The sequence below is a fragment of the Pleurodeles waltl genome, chromosome 5 (assembly GCF_031143425.1).
Source record: "Pleurodeles waltl isolate 20211129_DDA chromosome 5, aPleWal1.hap1.20221129, whole genome shotgun sequence".
Classification (NCBI taxonomy): Eukaryota; Metazoa; Chordata; class Amphibia; order Caudata; family Salamandridae; genus Pleurodeles; species Pleurodeles waltl.
Genome location: NC_090444.1, coordinates 273,542,608 through 273,564,622, shown reverse-complemented (window position 1 = coordinate 273,564,622; position 22,015 = coordinate 273,542,608). Strand labels below are relative to the sequence as shown.

The window sequence follows — 22,015 nt, the reverse complement described above, 5'->3', positions numbered from 1 at the left end:
TTCATGAGCCGTCTGTACAACCACACACGCTTAGAAGCGCCTCTGCTTCAGTTTGCTGCATTCATGATTACCAACCATACATAAGTGTGTGTGTATATATATAAATAAATAATAAATATATATATATATATATATATATATATATATATATATATATATACAGCCAACATTTATATTTAGCAAAATAAGAAGCAAACGGTGGCTCCGTTAGTACTATACACTCTGCCGAAAAAGTATTTAAGTTACTGACAATTGCCACACATATCTCAGTCTTTTTTCGGTGTTAAAATTGATGTCTCAAAAAATCTAGTACATGTGTAGACATTTGACGGCGTCTCACTAATTACAGAGCGGCTTCAACCCAGGTTTTAACTGAGCGCCATATAATTTCTCCGATTTTCCTGAGCGGAATATCCGATGGTTTAGATTAGAAAGTGAGGCTGTAGGCCCCGGAGCCCTGAAAGGGTTGTTCCTAACTTTTTTAGGATGAACAAAAATTCTCTTAAGCTGAGCGCTGTTAGTATAAGAAGTTTTCACATCCTGCTTCCGGTCTAGGAAGAAAAGATGAGATCCTGTGAGCCAACTTCACTGCACGAGCTTCACACTATTCAAGCAGAAGAATAAATATGCATGAACCTTCCAATGATGTAGGGACACGAGCTCCTTCCAGCAACACAGGAGCACGAGGTGCTCCCGAAATAGAAGGGGCCTGGGCTCCTTCCGGAAGTACAGACTCACAATCTCCTTTGGAGAACACAGGGGCATCATATTTGATATAAGAGGCACGAGCTCCGTTTAGCACGAGCTCCTACCTATAACAGAGATCAACAGTCTCCTTCCGAGAGTACAGAAGCATCAGCTGCTTTCAACAACACAGGGGGCACGAGCTCCTTCCTGTAGTAGAGGGGACACGAGCTCCTTCCGATAATACATGTCCACAAGTTCCTTCAGATATTACATGGGGGCACGAGCTCTTTCTGATAATACAGAGGGCACGCGCTCCTTCCGATAATACATGTCCACAAGCTCCTTCAGATAACTGAGAGGGCACGAGCTCCTTCTGATAATACAGCGGGGACGAGCTCCTTCCGATAATACATGTCCACAAGCTCCTTCACATATTACATGGGGACACGAGCTCCTTCCGATAATAGATGGGGCAGGAGCACCTTCCGATAATACATGTCCACAGGCTCTTTCAGATAACACAGGGGGGCACACGCTCCTTCCGATAATACATGTCCACAAGCTCCTTCACATAACAGAGGTGCACGAGCTCCTTCTGATAATACAGAGGGCACGGGCTCATTCCGATAATACATGCCCGCACGCTCCTTCAGATATTACATGTGGGCACGAGCTCCTTCTGATAATACAGAGGTCAGGAGCTCCTCCCGTTAATATATGTCCACAAACTCCTTCAGATAACACAAGGGCACGAGCTCCTTCGGATAACACACGGGGCGCGAGCTCCTTCCGATAATGCATGTCCACAATCTCCATCAGATAACAGAGGGAACACGAGCTCCCTCTAATAATACAGAGGACACGATCTCCCCTCGTTAATACATGTCCACAAGCTAGTTCTCAGATAACACAGGGGGCACGAGCTCCTTCCAATAACACAGAGGGCACGAGCTCCTTCCGATAATACATGTCCACAAGCTCCTTCAGATAACACAGGGGGCACGAGCTCCTTCCAGGAGGACAGGGGCCCAAGCGCCTTTCAACAAGACACTAGCTCTTTCAAAGAACACAGTTGCACAATCTATTTTCAATAACACGGGGCAAAGTTCCCTCTTATACTAAAGTGATACGATTAGGCAGACACAATACCCTGACAATACCACAAGGGCCAGAGCTCCTCGGGTAACAGAGGGGCACTAGCTCCTTCTCGGAGTACAGGGACTGCGCTTTCTTGCAATAAAACTGGGGCAAGAGCTCCATCGTGAAATAAAGGGACACAAGCTCCTGCCAGCTCTCCACGCCCCCCGGGTAACATAGGGGCACCAGCTCCTGCTGAGCATACAAGGACACAAACTCCTCTAATGCCCAGGAAACAAACTATTTCCAGTGCAAACTAAGTCTTTGCACCAGATTGTTTGCTATGACAGAGACGTCAAAAAGTTACTCCGCTGCAGATATATAAAAACACAAACAGCAAGGGCAGCAGGCGACTCCACATAAGTGGTTTGTGCAGAAAACATCTACAATCAAATAATGTAGAGTACCACACCCCGTCTTACATTACAAAACTACAAAGTCTTCCCAACAACACACAGATGCAAAACACTCAACCACCCTCCGATACAGCAGCACAGAAATGTCTTGCAATACTTTAGAGAGACAAACTCCTTCCGTTGGTGAAAAGAAATAAAGTCTAGGCAATATGCAGTGATACAAACTCTTTCCAGTAACAGAGGAAGCGAACTCATTTCACAACATATACTGAACGCAAGTTACTTCCATTGATGCAGGACAGAAGTTCTGTCCTATTACACCAGGCTGTAAAATCTAACAAAGGCGAAGTGACACAAACTCCTTCCAATACTAAAGGAAACACTCATTCCAGAACTATAGTGCACAAGCTCCTTCCAATAATAAAGGAAACTCTCATTCCACAAATATAGTGCACAAGCGCCTTCCACTAATAAAGGAAACTCTCATTCCACAAATATAGTGCACAAGCTCCTTCCAGGAATAAAGGAAACAGTCATTCCAGAACTATAGTGCACAAGCTCCTTCCAATAATAAAGGAAACATTAATTCCACAAATATAGTGCACAAGCTCCTTCCAATAATAAAGGAAACACTCATTCCAGAACTATAGTGCACAAGCTCCTTCCAATAATAAAGGAAGCACTCATTCCACAAATATAGTGCACAAGCTCCTATTTTTCATTCCACAAAGTACACAAGTTCCTTCCAATAATAAAGGAACCACTAATTTCATCAATATAGCGCACAAGCTCCTTTCAGTAATAAAGGGAACACTCATTCCACAAATCTAGCGCTCAAGATCCTTTTTTTTCACTCATTCCACAAATAAAGTACACAAGCTCCTTCCAATAATAAAGGAAACATTAATTCCACAAATATAGTGCACAGATTCCTTCCAATAAAAAAAGCACTAATTTTACAAATAAAGTGCACAAGCTCCTTCCAACAATAAAGGAAATATTCATTCCACAAATACATTTCACAGGTTCCATCCAATAAAAAACAAAACACTCATTTCACAATTAAAGTTCACGAGCTCTTTCCAACAAGAAAGGAAATACTCATTCCTCGAATATAGTGCCTTCCACCCTTCCAATAATTCAGCGATACCAATTAAAATTACTAATATAGGCCATAAATAAAACCCAGTAATGCGGGCACACCAACCCCTTCCCATATTAAAAACAACAAATTGGTTCTAGAGCACAGAAGCACATACCGCTTCCAGAGTACAGGACGCAACACTTCCCTCCCTCCCAGTGTCATCGCAATATGTGATATTATATGATACTAATCGTATAGGAATCGATCTCATTCAAAATACTGGAAACACACTCTTTCCTATAACACAGGGACATTCTTGCACACAATACCAGATCTGGCTCTTTAATAAAGGAGCACAAAGTCCCCAAAACTTATAGGACATTCCTAAAAATGTAGAGAAGAAACGGAATCTATTAATTCAGAACATAAGCTTTAAGTAAAACTTAAGACAGTATGAATCATGATATATTGTATGCTTTTTCCAAAGTTTGTTTTACTGTTTCGGCATAAAATCAAACCTAATAGATTAAAGATTAAACTTGACTCGTGACAATAAAACCGTAGCAAACATTTTAGCACGGGGAAAACGTATTAAAAAAAAATGAAAACTTTAAAAACACAAGACTGAAACCCCTAGTTACAAGGGACATCAACTCAGTAGTAAGTACGGGACACAATCGGATTCCAATAACACAAGGAACAAATCTCTTTCAAAAACAAAGGCGCACACAGTACTTCAAATAACATACGGGAGCAAACTCATGCCAAAAATACAAGGACGCAAACTCCTTCCCACCAGAGAGAGCGAAACTACTTTCCAATAACACACAAACCACTTCCAATAACACAGGACACAAACGTTTCGCGATATATAGTGACACTAACTCCGTTCACTAATAGAAGACAAACACCTTCCACCAGTGAGGAGCCACAAACTAATCCCAGCAAGACACCACCACAAAGATCTTCGAATAACATAGGACATAGACTTTTTCCAATAACACGGGAGACTAACAGATTCTAAGATACGGAATACACGCGCCTTCCAACAATAATATACTTAAACCATGCAAAAACGGGACACATATGTCTATAAAAACTGTATATAATCAGCTCCCAATAACACCGCTACTAACACGTCCAAAATACGAGTTCCAGTAATACACGAACACAAAGGAAATTATTAGTACTCGGAAATACAAAGTTCGTCTTCTAATGAGAGACACAAACACATAGCACAGAACACAAGCCTCAAGTAGAGCGCAAACGCCGTTCAATAATGAGCTAACACAAATGCATTCTGTTGACACAATAACTCAACAGTGACACACGTGTATTCATTCACACGCAGCCTCTTCTTATACAGTGTTAAGCAAGCTGTATTGTTGGAAGTACGCATTTACATATGGCTAGCACATAATTCTACATGCCGCCGGACACACAACCCTAAAACGTGTTAACTTCTGAAGCAGACCATCCTCCTAGCTAAAGCTTTACCCCGACCTCTTTAAGTCCATTTCTAATTTGTGAGGCGCTATTTCGCGTGAGCTCCGTGGCCCATTCGATAGTCTCTCCAACATCAACAGCGACGTGAAAGACGTAATCTCGAGCACCGGTGATCAGCGCTCTGGGATGCGTGTTGTGCAAACACGCGTGTAACGCACATGTGTAAGTAGCAGAAGCCAGTGAGCCGTAAGGAGCAACACTCGCCTCTGCCCTAGTCAGGTGAAGCCTGCAGCTGACAAGCAGGTGCACTGCTCATCAGGCCGTCATACATGGCAGTTGCGTAAATGAAAAATAAGATGCCTTCTGCATTTCGGCTAGTAAAAGGCAATGCTGTCTGTGAGCGTGCGTGCTTTTTTGTTGTTGTTTTTTCAGTAGCACCTCAAAGACACGACGATACAACTGACAATCTGCCGGTGCTTTAAGATTGCTTTGACTACACTATAGATGCTAATCAGCGATTTAAAGGCGTCTGTATAGTAGTCGATGCCTGCTGAAAACGTGCACCCTAGTTCCACTAGATCTTGCTACAGCGCTACACACGTAAACATATTGAAAAACGCGCGCACACACACCTTCGAGTCCAGAACTAAGCCACATGGCAAGACATATCACAATTGAAGCAAACACGAAGTGATGAACGGTACAGGGTTCCTGGGCAAAGTCCCCGGCGCTACGCTGGTTCTCAGCTCCCGGCGCAGACTGGGACACTCCTGCTGCTCATCGGCCCCTGGTGAAGTATTTTCACGACTTCCTCGTGCATCGATGCTCGTCCGAGGCGCTGCGGGTATCTGCCGGAAGACTCTCAGTACGGGGTGCACTTCTCCAGGGTTAGGGTCGAGCCCTAGGGTCCATTCCCTCGCCGCCGGGTCTAGCTGGGGAGGGGGGAGGGAGTGCAGTGATGCAGTGCATACACATACCCTTACCCGCTCTCCATACAAAGATCCCTGACTCCCTCAGGGAACAACACTCATCCCTACTCCCCCTATTCTCCACACTCCCTCGGGGTGTAGCACCCTGCCGTGCTCCGCTCGCAGCCCCTTCTTTCCATCATTCACTCGGGTGGAGTACTAGTCCAAGCTTCACTCATATTCCCATTGGCCCCCTCACTCCCTCGGTGCAGCACCCTTCCGTGTCCTCTCACATTCCCATCTGTCCCCTCACTCCCTAGGAGTGCAACACCCTTCCATGCGCTTCTCACTGTTTCTTTCCTCCCCTCACTCCCTCAGGGTGCAGCACTCTTCCCTGCGCCTCTCACAGCTCCAATGGTACCCTCACTTCCTCAGGATGCACTCCTCTGTGCCCCTCTCACAGCTCCAAAGGTCCCCTCATTCCCTCAGGGTGCAGCACTCCTCCCTCCGCCTCTCACAGCTCTAATGGTCCCCTCACTCCCTCAGGGTGCAGCGCTCCTCCCTGCCCCTCTCACAGCTCCAATGGTTCCCTCACTCCCTCAGGGTGCAACACTCCTCCCTCCGCCTCTCACAGCTCTAATGGTCCCCTCACTCCCTCAGGGTGCAGCACTTCTCCCTGCCCCTCTCTCAGCTCCAATGGTCCCCTCACTCCCTCGGAGTGCGGCAGCCTTCCCTGCGCTTCTCTCGCCTCTACCTCCTCTCCATCCTGCCTCCTCTTCTGCAGTCAGGTCCGTCGGACAGTCCGGACAGTCCAAGCCCCTTAGATCTCCACTGATCCGGATGTGATGCTGGGACCAGTGCGAGGCCGCCGCCGTCTCTCGGGACATCTGCCACATCCTGCAGGGGCCGCGCAGACAGGCACCAGCATTTCGAGCAGCCCCAGCAGCCACGGGCTCGGATCGATTTCACGACATCGGATCCGGCTCCGCACCCTGGGAGAAAAACACAAGCAGAGAGGGCGAGCTACCATACACACACGACCACTAATGTAAAGACACCAAGGATTCCTGAGCAGAGCTTTGGGGGCACAACAGCGCAAACATTAAATCCCTCTCGATAACTGAGCTGGGTGTCCTGATCAAAACGCATTTTAAATAGTTGATAAAAAAAAACAGCTTAGAGTAAAATATTAAGCTTTCACCCTGCGTGTGGAATGTCTGTACACTCATATTAAAGGCGCGTATTATTATTATTATTAATAATAATAATAACTATATATTCTTAATTTTTATGTCTTTGTGTTTTATTGTATACTGTTAGCATTTTCATTTTTATATTTAATATGGTTATTAATTGTAATGAAAATGCCAATTATTCCCATCATTTTCGTGATTTGTTAATTTTCCTGTGCATATATAAGTTGAACTTTGCCCAGCGGCATTAGAGCGCTTCATAAAAGAGCAAGATCTCCATTCTGGCAACTGCGGTTTTTAACGGCTATCAGCAAAAAAGTCCAGCTGGACGGAATTATATTTACGAGACTCGTAAATAGCCATACTACTCCACAGTTGTCAGAAAAGTAACCTTTAATGAAAGTATACTGTAACAGGCTTATCTATACATTCTGCACTGGACACTGAAACACTAAGGGCGCGTGGACTGTTTGAGTGACATCAATCACAGTGTGGAGAAAGTTCTGCCCTTGTCCCTGGGGCTCTCGACAGCGCTGGTAGGAAGGAGCTCCTGCCCGGGACAGGGCATTACCTGTTACCACAGCGCCCCCTTCAGCCTCAGGAGGCGCAGCGCTCCCTGCTCTCCCCTCCGGCTGTCCGCCGGTCACGTCTCAGGTTTCCTGGCTTTGCTACAAGTCCAAGTAGCTGTCAACCCTGGGAGGAGGGGGCCCGCCCACTCCCGGATCGGGTTCCCCTGACTGACAGCGTCTCCACGGCAACCCCATCTCCGGCTCCTACCACCACCTACCGCCCGCCCCGGGGTCAGGTGTCCCACCAATCAGCGCGCGTCCGGGCCCTTCTCATGGCCGCTTAGAATAATATTATGAAAAAGCTGCCGGGGCAGCCTGAGAGAGCGAGCAGACTGCGGCACTCTATCACCGTCCGCACCACTCTGCCGACAGGCTTCAAGTTAAGGGTGGGGGCGCACTCCCAGCGCTGCTGGAAAACGGAGACAATAGACTTCCAAAGTCAAGTTCCTGCGAAAGAACTTCACAAAGTTTTCACATTTTCCTGGAGAAGGGATTGATTTTTTTCTTTTTTATAAGTTTGATGCAGGAGCGGTATCTTGAAAATAAAGGGGAGAACGGTGCAGTTTTTCTACGAATCCTTTTTTTTTTTTTTTTTTTGCTGCTGCTGCATGGATTTGTGAAAGCTATTGTTGCTGTGAACACCTGGGGGACCCTTAAAGTTGCTTGCAGCAGCCACTAAACTGAGTCCGCTGGTAATCAGCAAGCACTACAACCCACAGTCCACGGTGGTATAGGAGAGGACATCGTGGGACTGCTAGCGCCGTGCATGTCCTCACTCTCCTCCAGGTAGCAGCGCTGCCCTACCTGTAGGAGGCGGACAGGAAGAGTAGGGGGACGCCCCTGCGCCCCCAGTCCACATCCCCAGCTCTGCTCCTCCGTGCCCGAGCAGGAGGGGGCGCCATGTCCATGCTGCCCACCTTCGGCTTCACCCAGGAGCAGGTGGCCTGCGTGTGCGAGGTGCTGCAGCAGGGCGGCAACATCGAGCGCCTCGGCCGCTTCCTGTGGTCGCTGCCCGCCTGCGAGCACCTGCACAAGAACGAGTCGGTGCTGAAGGCCAAGGCGGTGGTGGCCTTCCACCGCGGCAACTTCCGCGAGCTCTACAAGATCCTGGAGGCCCACCAGTTCTCGCCGCACAACCACCCCAAGCTGCAGCAGCTCTGGCTCCGGGCGCACTACGTGGAGGCCGAGAAGCTGCGCGGCCGGCCCCTGGGCGCCGTGGGCAAGTACCGGGTGCGCAGGAAGTTCCCGCTGCCGCGCTCCATCTGGGACGGCGAGGAGACCAGCTACTGCTTCAAGGAGAAGTCGCGCAGTGTGCTGCGGGAGTGGTACGCGCACAACCCCTACCCGTCCCCCCGGGAGAAGCGGGAACTGGCCGAGGGCACCGGCCTCACCACCACCCAGGTCAGCAACTGGTTCAAGAACCGGCGGCAGCGGGACCGCGCGGCGGAGGCCAAGGAGAGGTATGAGTAAGTACTTGACTTGAGTGCCTAGGGCCGCTCTGATGCCCGGTCACCGTTTAATATCCCGGCATAACCCGGTCCCCTGTTTTGTTCCTTGGTCAGTCTCTGAGTGGCGTCTAATCAGCTGTCACCTGTATGGTACACTGGCATAGCGGAGTCCTTGATAGACTCCAAGGCTCCTCTCTGTTACCGGTAGAGGTTATCTGATTCCTTGGAAGATGCCGTGACACATCTGACTTCTTGTTAGACGCCCTAGCTCCTCTCTGTTGCCAGTAAAGGTTCTCTGATGCCCTGTCTGATACCCTGACATAGCTAACTCATTGCCAGACGCCCTATCTCCTCTCTTACCAGTGAAGGTTTCTTGGCCCATCTCTCATGCCCTATATGATGCCCTGCAATCTCTCCTTCATGCTACATGTCTGGAATCCTGTAACCTATCCGAGTCTCTAGCGCACGTCTGACCTCATTTTTTAGAGGAGGTTCCCTGTTTGAGAAAAGTTGATGCCCTGTCACCTGCATTCTGCCCTGTCACTCTTCTGATGCCCAGACTCCGAATGGGACAGAAAAAAGCCCAGGCACCAAGGCAGAAGAGGCCTCCGTTAGCGACTCAGATAGCTAAAAAAAAAAAAGTTGCCCATATTTGCAAATCAAAGCAGTTCTACTTTGTAAGGCCGGGCTGTATACATGTTCCCCAATGTATAACAGGCTGCATGCATTAGTGTTTGCTGCTGGCCATGTTTGTGGTAACATTAGAGAAATCCACAGTAAAAACCTGCCCACCAAATCATAAAACCAAGCCTAGGTCCAGCCATAAACGGCTGACACACTGACCTGCGATGTCACCCCTTCGGGCCCTGCCCGGTTGCCTTACAGGCTAGCATAGTCCTGCTGATGCTCTGCTGTAGTATAGATTCCCGGGTCCCTTTACAGTATCGTGTATGATGTTTCCCAAGTGTGATTTCTTAGACTTCCTCTGAGGCCCTGTAAGATTACATGTCTCATGTCTGACACCCTAGTGCCTGTTCCATGCCTTGTGTGATGTCCCATGCCTGGCGCCTCAGCCCTTGTCTGGTTCACTGTCTGATGTCGTGTCCTTTGTTTGATGTCACCGTCTCTTGCTGAGGTCCCGCCCTCTGTCTGACTGCCTCTCCCTTCTCTGGTGCGACTGTCCCTGCCTGGTACCCTGTGTCTAGCGTGGCACCAGTCTTGTGCTCGTTTACCTATTTACTACCCTTCACTTGTTTGGTAAACTGTCCTCTGTGTGGCACCAGCCTGGTGCTTATTTACACATCTGCTATCGTGCCCTTGTCTGGTACCCTTTTTATTGTCTTACGCCTGGTCTCCTGTCCGAGGTTGGCATCTGCCTTGCGCCATACCTGGTGGGTTTTGCCTTTTCTGCTGCCCCACCTTCCCTAGAGTCACATCCTCTGTCTGGTGGCTTTACCTTGTCTGATGACCCCTCTGTAATGCCCTATTCCGCCCTTGCACTGGCTGGTGCCACATTTAATCTCCCAGGGTCCGTTGTCATGTCCTGTCTGTTGCCTGCCCTGCCTGGGGCCACAAGGCCCTGTTTAACGACCCTTTCGTTTCGGGGTTTACCGTCTATAATTTTCCCTCTGACGTTCAGACATTATAGCTCTTGCTTGTCTGTTTCTTAGATTCTCTTTAACTCTCAAGATTCCTTTTTTTCTAAGAATAGTTATCGGGGACGCATTGGTTTACGCGTTGTTTCCGTTTCTACACGCGTTAATAAATCAATAGTTAACCAACAATATCATGTCCTGCGGGACCATGTGGTGGTTTTCTGTGTGTTTGTGTGTGGCTCCGTCTTGAATTCATCAATACAGGCACTGAACACCAGCGCTGGGGACAAATTCCCCTGGGACAACACTCTGGGATATGACTTAATTCATTATTCTGGCCGCTAGTCACCAAACCGCCCCGGGCCTACTTCCACCGCTGCTCCCGGGATGACCCGTGCTTCCTGTGAGCTGTTCGGCGCGGCCTGTCTTCATTGACGACGGGGAAGGTAGTCCTGCAAGTAGCAGAATGCATGGCCGTGCCCAGAATGCTAAGACCGTGACCCATGGGCACCTGCTAGGGGGCGCTGTTGACCTGTGCCTCGACCTCGGACCTCTTAATCTGACCCACACCTACTGCTCTTCCGCAGTCTTCCCTGATTCATACATATGGGCCTTGTGCAGCGTTCAATCTGAACACGACAAGCCCCAAATCACATACAGCTGCTGCATGATGTAAAACACTGTTGTTTACATGTGCTGTCATTACTTCCGAGAACAGGAACACTGCTGCATGGAAAGTGGCTGTGACTCCTGCACGAGCTATGCTCACAAAGAATGCACTTCACAATGTATATCTGGCAGTAGGGACACCGTGCCTAATGCATACTCCTCCTGATAGTACTTACCGCGGCCTATCTACATTGGCCCAGGTCGCCATTGAGACAATACTTACTTCACCCACAGTGACCTGCGCCGCATCTGTATTGTAACCTACACGAGGCGCAATCCACACTGAGCGCAATACGGACTCTACCCGCCCAGGCCTGGACCACATCTAGGTCCAGATGTATCAAACCGTTTTACCCATTCTGTGTCTATGGTAAAATGTGTTCGTACATATGGCCCCCATTCTCTACCGTAATCTATACGAGGCGCAATCTACACTGAGCGCAAAACGGACCCTCCCTACCCTGACCTGGGCCACATCTATACCGTAACCTCCACTAGGCGCAATCCACACTGCGTCCGATCCGCACTGAGCGCAATACATGCTCCACTCACTGCGCCCTGCGCTGTATCTATACTGCAACTATTACTGCACGGTCCGAGCTGTTGCAAATCCATACTGCCCCTAACGAGTACTGTACCCAATTCATAGACAGTCTAAAGTGCGCCAGTCCATAATGAATGTCCTCTACAATGCGGGCAGCGTATACTGCGGCAAACCCATGGGGTCTAGTCCACATGACACCAAATATACGGCCCCAATTCCTTCATTGATCTGTATTTAACTGTCGCCCTTCAAGCCGACCAGCAGACGCTGCTCCTTTTCAGCAGCATTTGTAGGCACCCCGCGTCGTGACACTGATACATTTTCCTAAATGTAGTTGCTTTGTTGAATTATCTACTTTAACCGCAGAACAAACGTGAGGTCGTCTCCCACGTTTGGTGTGTCCCCTCTCGTTTTACATGAATAGCGCGTCCTTGCTCTTTTAATGCTGCTATCCTTGGTTTGGCTTTGCCTCGATTCGCAGTCCGCCTCGCCCCAGGAAAGGTGAATCGTCACCTTTCCTTGCATTTATTTTAGAATAATAAAAAATAAAAAATAAACTGTATTTTTGAAACGTGGCGTTCTTCATATTTCTTAAAGCGCCAGTTTTATTATAAATAGCTCATTTGAACCCCCTCTCTTGGTTTTGAGCACGCGCTCCTGCTCAGACCCACATCAGTGTTTTCCTCTGCTTTTCCGTTCTCTTCCGGCTGCGGTAGGGCTCGCTCTTAACGATGCATTGAGTAGAAAGAAACTTAGTCTGAACCCGATCGATAATCTTGGAAGCCTACGCCGTAGTCAAGGTGGGGGCGTGCTAACTGGTTACAGTATTTGTGTTTGTAGCCAGGCGCTTTTGAGCCTCGTGCATTCAGTGCCACGCGGACACCCCCATATAGTACGCTTCCAAGCACTGTCGCTGCCTCTTGGCACTTAGATGCCCGTTTGCGAGGGACTTTACCGAGATACTCGAAGCACCCGCATGCAACCAATCATAGGGCGATAGCGCAAGGTAAACATTCACTGCACAAAGCACTGCAAACTCCGACAGAAGAGGGAATAAACCGACCAAAGACAGGGATGGATTAATGACACGGGAAAGCCAATGTGTTTCAGGGGGGCATTCGTGGTCACAATAACAAACACCCGTGTGCCCGAAGGCAAAACAGATACAAACTGTATAATACAAACTCTGCAAAGATAATTGAGAACGAGTGCAACCTGAAGGGAGGGACACCGCCAGGAAGCCTGAGATAGTAAGTAGGAGCTGAGGAAGTTAATAAGTTAATAAAATATGCCTAAAATTAGTCCTTACATTGGAGAAGCTTAAAAAGGTAAAAAGGAAAGTGCGCCAACAATTGACAAGTGAATATGCAGTGCAAAGCGCCTGAAAGAGAGTGACGCTTGCAAAATTAACGACTACGTGACTGTCTATTTTAACTTTTCATATGTTTCTGCTGCCCTGACCTACAGGCGCTCTAAAATGCCATACGAGGGGCATGTTGGGTCAAAGAAACCACCAGTCAATACACAAAGGTACAAAACTAAACAGGAGCGTGTGCAAACCAGAGTCTGTTTTGTGTCACTCTATCCGGTAGACCCTGTTGTAAACACCAGACCGCTCAAAACAGCACAGCAGGGAGCCTTAATTTTTTTTGTTTAGCGTGGGTGTTGGAGGGGTTGGTGGTGGCAGATGTATTCTGGGGCACTGGTTGGAACTCGGCATTTTCCAAGCGTTTCTTACTTCTGTTTCCCCGAAAATATGTCAGTTCATACCTTCATTGTCGATACCTGTCATTTCATGTGTCCCTAGGTTAGCATTACATGAGGAATACGCTAGTCCTTGCATATTACACAAATATCCGCGGTCAGTGCATACAGCATCAATTAAAAAAAGAAACATTAATAATCCAGACACTTAAAAGGTAAAAAGGTTTTTGGCAGTACCTAGCTACAGGATTGCGTCACTGGAAAGTACCGTGATTAATGGCTGACACACCAATCAACCAATTAACGTCTAGGGCGAGTCCTGGAAAGCTCGACTTCCTGGAAGGGTGTGGTCTTCTTCTTGGTCATCCTTCCTTCTAAGAAAAACACAGAAGTACAAAAGAACGGATATACAGGTAATTGCTTATTTCTCCTCCCTGCATCAAAGTGCTACTCCTGGAATACTACTGCCCTTCTAAGATGGAGGGCATGCCCCACTGGAAGTGGCTGTGTTAAGTTTGGGTCGTTAGCCCAAGTAGTAGAGCTTCTCTACCGGCTTTAGGGGCAGATTAGTATGAACCTGAAAATGGATGTCCCGAGTTTGGTTGGTTAGGCCTCACTTTAGAGAGCAACACAGCCGTTTTAGCTAGGAGATACATTAACTCTTCCTCTGACAGGCAGGTTAACTTTCCTTTTAGTAGACGTGGTGGATTAGATGGATTAGACCTATAGTTCATAATTTATTTTTCGTGGTTTTAAATGATCAAAGGAGAGAACTCTGCCGCTTCAGGGAATGCAACAACCCCTTCTAGAGGTGCAGGTTAGTGTGATTCTGTGTGGTTTAGTGCATAACACCTGGAAGAGGGCTCTGATACAACTACCCTTGCTGAAGGGGGAGCCTAGCTGATCCGGAAATGGTTTTGGTGAGATTGGTGCAGTAGATTTGGCGGTCGTCTGTCAGTATTTGAGTTTAAGTCACATGGAATAAATTGCAGCCCAAGGAATATTCTGTCCTTAGAGTGCTGGCGAACTTGGTGCCACATACCTGGCAGGACTTGCGGACAAGTCCCTGGAGCTCCACCCGTATACTTGGAACACCCCACACGTGCCCTCGTACTGTTTTACTACAATTTGAAGCAAAACATAAAAATAGAGTTATAAACCTAACACAATATATTAGGAACGATGGGTTTAAACTGATACGTGTCTTGTGTCCTAGGGCAACAGACCTGGGCTGCTAGAGGCCTTCGAGCCTGTCACATAAACAGGCTCTGCTCTCATTACACAGGACACACCAAAGTTCACAACGGAATATAGTCCGCTTTAAACAACTCTAAAAGTCATCTGGTCATCGCAAGAAACCATCTTTGTTACCCACATCTATCCATACACTGTGGAGGAAGCAGACAAAGCAAACGACCTCGGAGTTTCCAAGCCTACAGCATTGCCTTTCTTTGTCACATAGTGAAACTAGACAACACCCGTCTTTTCATAAAAGTTTATCGAAAACAAATGACAAACTCACGTGTATCGATAGCTGTGGAGTAACTGGCTCTCGCATGGGCAGGTGATTTTAAGTCGGCCTGTGCCGTGTAGATATATTGAACTTCGCACTTGACATCGTCCCAAAACTTCTATCAGAGGAGGCGTTGCCGGGTTTTGTGGACGCGTCACATACAGGGATGTAGCTTGGTCACTAACATTTCGGGGTGGGGGAGAGGGGTAGGCTTCAGATTTTCCGACAGACTGGCCGATAATGTAAACAAATATTAACCCGGAAGCAGGGTGCCTGAGATGGGCGGTGAAAATGGAGACGAGTGCGGATTGGTAGGAAGAATACTAAGAGGGAGAACACAAGAAGTTGTAAAATTACCAATATTTTTGATGACTTTACAAGAAGAGAGTGTGTGTGGTATGTCATCGCTGGGGTTAGTGAGGTGAGTGTTATGTAACTATGGTGTCCCCAGACCACCTCCCCATTACACAGAATGTATGTTTAAACACGAGTACATAGGTAACACAGGTCATACAGGGGTCATACCAGGGTCGATTGACACCCGCGGTGGTGTACGACTAGTTAGGATCAACTGAGTCAACCATTCCTCTCAAGTCTGTAAATTACCATTACATTGGGTAACGGCATGTAAGATATTTAGGGGGTTCAGAAACGGCAGAGGTGCATCATGACGCAGGGAGGCCTCCGGTGCACGCTGGCATTATTATCCGTGCCACAGTAATGCCCGCCGGGGAAGTATATGTTGCTGCCAAATCACATATCAAATGTCCCATTCCCCGAGTGCAACCAAGCCCGTGCACCGGGGTCACTTGCCGGATGCGCGCTCCTTTTTCCAATGCTGTCCTCGCGCTAATCAACGTGGGATGCGATGACTTGTGAATGTAGCATTAGTTGCTGTACAGAGACGCCTTCAAAAGCGTTAACTGCTTTAATTTATGTACTCGGGTATAAATTTGGGTTAATAGCTTAAAGTGATAATAAACTAATGAAGTACACGGACATGAGGACCCACCAAGTAAATATACAAAGGCAGAAGGCGTAATCTTGCAAGCGCATAATTATTAAAACAACCAGTTACCAGATGCGCCTTAAAAAATAAAAAATCGCGAAGAATAAAACACTGCCCGAAAATAGTTAATAAGAAAGCCGCAACTATAATACAGCGAACAAAAACATAATAGGATAGGGATATAAAAATCACAAGTGATAATACCACTGACAATAGAAACCTGATCAAAAAATAAAACCGAGGACAATACCAGCGCTGACGGATCGGAGCAGGCAGTGAGCGTGGCTAACTTTGGTTCCGGCTTTCCCGGGTCTGAGCCGCAGTTGGGAGCAGGCAGTCGAGCGTGGCTAACCTCGGACACTGGTGCTTGCGTTTCCCCGCACTGGCCAGCGCGCAGAGCCGACGTCTGAGCGCTCCCTCCAAGTGCACCTAATGACCTTACGCTGGACCCGGTCGGCCACTGCTAAGAGCGCGTCCTCTGGTGACGTCAACGCTCCTCTGCACTGCGCGGTAAAGAGCACTGGTGGTCGCCAGTACCATTATATTCGCCGTCATTCAGCTGAGAGTAGTCGTCTCTGTATAATTCAATGTAGTCTCAAAATGCGTGACATCGACGTACGTTGCACAGTGATAACGTTCACAAAACCTCTGTTGCAACACCATCACTTATTTTCGGTAGCCGGTGTATTCTTTTCTCGCACTGGGTTCATGAGTATTGTACCACTCGTCCCCCATTCGAAGTTTACAGTACTTGATTTCACGAGTAATCCTCGCATTATTCTACTGAAGATATCTAACAGAAAGCACATCCCTGAAGGTTTACTTTTATTATGGAATTACGTCAAGTGATTGTTTGGCAGATGACCCTTGACCTTTTAGCAAGGTGAGGTGAAATGTCATCACTGAGGTTTAAAGCCCCCGCGTCGCCCTCGTCCTTATTTTCGCGTTTACTTCTATAACAGTCGTCCCCGTTTCCCTGTTTTTAAGGACTCCTCGTTAATGGTTATTTCGTTTTATGATGATTTCTAACGCTGCTTTCTTTTAAATATTTAACACTTCAGGTTTTTATGCCTCTTCCTATCTCTGAATTTATTGCGTGTTTACCTCGTCAAAGACCCCTTTACTTCCTGCGTTGTTAGTTTGTGCCTTTTCAATCCCCTGCCCACGTCTTTTCATCCGTTGCGCTTTCAATTCTTTTTCGTGCCTCCTCCTCGAAGGTTTTTTCAGTAATGCTCTTGTTTTTTGCCTTTTTACGTTTTCAGTACGTGTCTCTCTCTTATTTTTCTGTGTTTCAGATTCTCCCTCTGCAGCATTTTCACTGCTTCCTTCTGTTTCCGCGTCTCTCCCTTGCCTGCGTTTTCAGCCTCTCGAGTCTCTTCCTCTGCAGTTTTGAGTCTGTTGCTGTGTCTCTTCTTCTACAGTGCGTCCAGTCTGCAGCGACTGTTGGCCTGCAGTGTTTTCAGTGTGGGCACTCTCACCCCTGTTTTTTAATATGTTTGTGTCTCCGTCTCTCCGCTTCGCCTGCTTTCTCACTCTGCTGTGTATGTCTTTGCCACTGCTGTGTTTTCAGTCTGGCCACTTCTCTCTCCAGTTTTTATTCTGTGTGTGTCTCTTCCTCTCCTCCTTTTTCATTCTGTGGAGTGTCTGTTCTCCTGCTGTGACGTCAGCCTTCTCCTCTATATCTTCTGTGTTTATGGTTCAATGACTTCTCTCCATTTCTTTCTGTTCTGCTCCGGTCATTTTCCAGGCTTCTGCTCTATGGTTTCTGCTTTAGCGTCTCTCTCACTGCTCCGGTTCCAGTCTGCTCATGTGTCTCGTCCTCTGCCTGTTCCATATAGCCTCCTCTGCTCATTTTCAAAAGTTTTGCCCCTCGTATGGCTGTACTTTCCTTACAACGTGTTGCTCTGTTCGTGTTTGATTTCCTCTGATTTCTCACCCTACTGTGTACCCTAAGTTACATAGTACGTGACCTCTTCTTCTACAGTCTGTGTGCTTGGTGGGGTATATTTAAGGTTTATCCGTGTAATTTTGTTCACTGCTGTCTTTTATATTCTCACATCCCTTACGCCGGGTCCTCAGTGTTTTGTCAGGTTGTGCCGTCCTCTGCGCTTCCCTCCACCCAGTCCTTTCGCGCGCACCCCCACCTTATGCCCCTGTGGTGTAGACCATTGTGAGCTTCCGTACAGGACACACAGTAACGTTTTTGCCCATTTTCCTCTACAGGGAGAACAGCGAGAATTCCAACAGCCACAACGCCTTGTCGTCCTCCATGAACGGCAAAAATAAGACAGTTTTGGGGAGTTCCGACGAGGAAAAGACTCCCATGGGAACCCCAGAACACCGGTCCTCGAGCCCGGCCATGATGCTCTCCTCGAACCCTGGTCTACACCCCCTGCATGGCATGGGTCACCCCCAGGGCCCTAGCGCCATCCCCGTACCCGGACCAGACCCCATGCACCACCACTCTTTACAGGACTCCATCCTGAACCCCATGTCTTCCAATCTGGTGGACCTCGGACCCTAATAGGAACCCCACAGGACTCTGGTACAGAGTGAGGAGAGATCCTGATTGGACAATGCTAGCCTCGCGCTGGCTGGCCGGATGAATGGACTAACGATACACGGTACGGCAATGAACTGTGCAAGTGGAGTACGTGCAAAGCAGGTCGGAAGGTTTACAAAGATGGTTTTTAGTGGCTACACAACACAGCATGCTTGCTGACAGCTGGGAGCTGTGAACTTTTCTGTAGCCGTGTCACTTTTTTATTTTATTTTACATGTAAGTTGCCAATTTGCCTGCAGCAAATTATACTCAGGCAGAGTTTGTTTAGCATCATATTTTGGACACCAGTCGGACAAGGTATAACGATTCACTCCTATATCGTTTGCAGGTATATAGTATATATGGTCTGCCATGGGTGTGCCAGCCGGGTCCGAGCATTGGTCCAGCACGAGCACCCTGGCACGGTGCAGTCACCTGTAGCTGGGCGGTCACGCCCCCTCTCCCCCTCCAAGTGCGACCAAGAGCTGCGAGCAAACCACCAGCCACTTAATGTCTTGCTCTTTGTTCATATTGTGTGAATACATTCTTTGGAAATAATTCTGCTTTTATTTTATAATAAAATATGGAAATAAAAATATTACGGCACATTGACATATTTAATGTGACAACGAGCTTGAGGTTTGAAAACGGCAGTTCATGGACTCACTTAAAAATAACCAAAACTTTGTTTTTTGCAGTTAGTACACTAGGTGTACCTTTTTTAAAGTGCTGGATTACTTTGTCCCCTCGTTTTTTAAATGTAGTGATTGGGCGAATTATATTTCATATTCTAAAAATATATTAGCATGTACATATCGTCTCTGGACTTGAGTGTAAGGTCCTCAGCGCTGCCTTTGATTTGTGCAGTTTCAAGTGGTTTTCTGATATCAGCCGTTTTGCCACGTAGACTGCTGGTCACATTTCGATGTGTAATAATATAGATTAGAGTAGGAAAAAGCCAGCAAGAGACTGGCTGCCTGGTATATTTCATCGACGTATTTCACGGCTGTGGCCGAGTGACCCTTCCTTAGGGGTGTGTGACATTTCCGAAATTCACTTTGGCATCCTGAGTGAAGAATAAACACAACGCCAAGCCTCACTTTCAGAAGTATTGCGAGTACCCGAGGCTAGCCTAAAAGAAAATGTCTCCCACAAAATCATTTCTGTCTGGCAGTATCCACTGGGAAATAATGTGCGAAATTACGCACATTTTAAGGCCATAAACAAATTCGCGCAGGTCGACTGTTCTCCCACCTCAAGCGAAACTGTCACCACGCAGCCTTTCGAAATTTCAGTATTTCTATAGCTCCCCTCGCAGACTGTCAGTCTCTCCACGAAGACTAGAACATTTGAAATGTTAGCTCCGTAAAATCCATGTTTTGTGTATGGTAATTGTATGAGAATTGCCAGTAGGCACTTATTTTGTCATTGAATTTGTTTACAGAAGCAATACCGTAGAACTCGGTTTCCCAGCCGCTGGGCCACACCTCCGGTGTTAGGAAAACCTGGGTGGATATTTTACGTTATTGTTTTTCTTCTGATAGCAATATAAAAGCAGCCATTTTAGGTTCCGCAAACCATTGTTTAATCTTACTGAGTTTCCAGTACAACAGAAATCTTGTGGGAAGATGATACTCCGTAACAGTGTGAGTTACCATGAGATTCCGAACCTAAGCGTCCATTTTATCGCGTGAACTCCAAGGAGAAACTCTGACTAATAAGGGCATGCCCAAGGAGAAAAGTGTCAACTGGTAAAACGGAGCTCTTTAGAATTTAATTGTGCACGCATTTTATTCTAATTACTACAAACTGTGAATGTGGCATGCATAACCCACATAAGCTTGCTGTGTATTCTGTGGTGATCCCTACCGCCCCCACACAAATACGCATGGAACGTGAGATCTATTGTGACACACAAAGAACAAAGACTTCTCATAATTGCTGGTCATAAACAACTGTCAGGAGCCTTTCTCAGCTCAACTCCACAATATTTCTTCTTGATGTCATCAGAGTTCATAAACATAATCCAATGACGTAAAAATGATGACTCAGTTTATACTTACATTATCCTCTTCTATTCACAAGACATATATTATTTAAAATCATAAAATCAATCAAAGGTGGGATGAACGCAAGACACAAAACAAGGAAGTATTAATTCCAAAGATAATAGGTCATAACATGAATGTTTGTATTCTTTTGGAGGCACACTCATTTTAATTGCTTAGATGTGAAAGAAAACAGTATTTATACATCAGTGCCCTGACTCTGGAAGGTGGGAGAAACTTCTAGACAGTAGCTTTGAAGTGCAAGGGATATCCATGCCTCTTCTGCCCTGGCTCCAAGCTGGCTACAGGTTTGTTAAGCCTTTTGTATATGGACAGGACACATCCTATTCAGGTGTAGGTGAAGCTGTGTCCAGCTTCTCCCTCCCACCCTGACCAATATGACCCAGTAAGTCACACCTAAGCTTCCACTGTGTTTGGCTGTCTAGGAAAACACAAAAAAAACAACTGACAACTACACTCAGTCCTGTGACCAGAGACAGGCTGCTGGCACCAAATGGCTAAGGCAAGAAAATCCCAACTTTCTAACAGTGGCATTTTCAGAAGTGCAATTTAAAATCCGACTTTAACATACGTTAGGTTTTTAAATTGTGGTTCCAGAGACACCAAACATGAAGGGGTAATTTCTTCCTATTTGGAAGTTACACTTACAATACGCCATAAGGCAACTCCAATGTTAACCTATGGGAGAGACAGGTCTTGCAGTGGTGAAAAATACATTTAAGACTTGTTCATTACATGGACATGTAAAACTAAACAGTATGTGTCCTACTTTCCAAATACAATGCATCTTGCACTCTGGGCTGTCCAAGGTCTACCCTGGGGGTGACGTATATGTACTAAAAGGAAAGGTTTGGGCCTGGCAAAAGGTTTATTTTGCCAGGTCGAAAGGGCAGTTCAAACTGCACACACAGGCTCTGCAGTGGCAGGCCTGAGATACGTTTAAAGGGCCACTACAGTGGGTGGCACAAACAGTGCTGCAGGCTCACTAGTAGCATTTAATTTACAGGCCCTGGGTATTTGTTATACCACTTCATGAGGGACTTACAAGTAAATAAAATATGCTTATTGTGTTTGCACCAATTTTTTCATGTTTAGGGGAGAAGCCCATGCTATTTAGCACTAGTCAACAATGGTAAAATGCTCAGAGTCCTAAGGCCAAGAAAAACGAATTCAGCAAAAATAGAAGGTAAAAGACAAAACATTTTGGGGTGACCCTGCAAAAAGGGCCATTTTCAACATGTGCCAACACTTTTTTGACAGTAAACTCTCTGACCTCAGGGAGCTTGCTAAGGAAGTGGACTGCTGGTATAGCACTAGGGTCCATAAGAAGGTATCTGTGGCATCACCACAAGGGTGGGAAGAGACCTCCAACCAAAGAAGAAGGTGGTAGATACACATAAATATAAGGAGTTCTTTAAAAGTCCCCAAACAAGTTCTTTGGGTCAGAATTCCCATACCCCAACTGAGAAGAAGAGATGGTTCCCTGAAAGTAAATCTTCAGTGAAGGCATCCACCAACTGTTGTGTGTGTCAACAGGAAGGC

At 46.9% G+C, this 22,015-nt stretch overlaps 1 protein-coding gene and 1 long non-coding RNA gene across 3 annotated transcripts in view; one reads left to right on the top strand and one right to left on the bottom strand.

The window, feature by feature from the left end:
• Positions 1 to 5,603, bottom strand: part of LOC138295613 (uncharacterized) — a 113,041-nt gene extending 107,438 nt beyond the window's left edge. The window contains exon 1 of the long non-coding RNA XR_011203643.1: positions 5,343 to 5,603. This is a non-coding gene — a long non-coding RNA (uncharacterized lncRNA). The remainder of the gene's footprint in view (positions 1 to 5,342) is intronic.
• A 2,085-nt stretch (positions 5,604 to 7,688) lies between these two features.
• SIX2 (SIX homeobox 2) lies at positions 7,689 to 19,076 on the top strand. 2 transcript variants are annotated; one of them, XM_069234010.1, is made up of 2 exons: positions 7,689 to 8,846; positions 18,086 to 19,076. In XM_069234010.1, the coding sequence occupies exons 1-2, from the start codon at positions 8,281 to 8,283 to the stop codon at positions 18,384 to 18,386; spliced, it is 867 nt and encodes a 288-aa protein (XP_069090111.1). In that variant the 5' UTR covers positions 7,689 to 8,280; the 3' UTR covers positions 18,387 to 19,076. The 2 variants fall into 2 exon arrangements, with proteins under 2 accessions (XP_069090111.1, XP_069090112.1); XM_069234011.1 differs by having other exon boundaries at positions 7,689 to 8,840; positions 18,086 to 19,075.
• Positions 19,077 to 22,015: the final 2,939 nt, after the last annotated feature.

Bases quoted from the DNA above. Each gene is read 5' to 3' on its own strand.
- SIX2 (XM_069234010.1), top strand. From the start codon at position 8,281: ATGTCCATGCTGCCCACCTTCGGCTTCACCCAGGAGCAGGTGGCCTGC. The intron at 8,847-18,085 runs GTAAGTACTTGA...TTTCCTCTACAG, and splicing joins GAGGCCAAGGAGAGGTATGA to GGAGAACAGCGAGAATTCCA.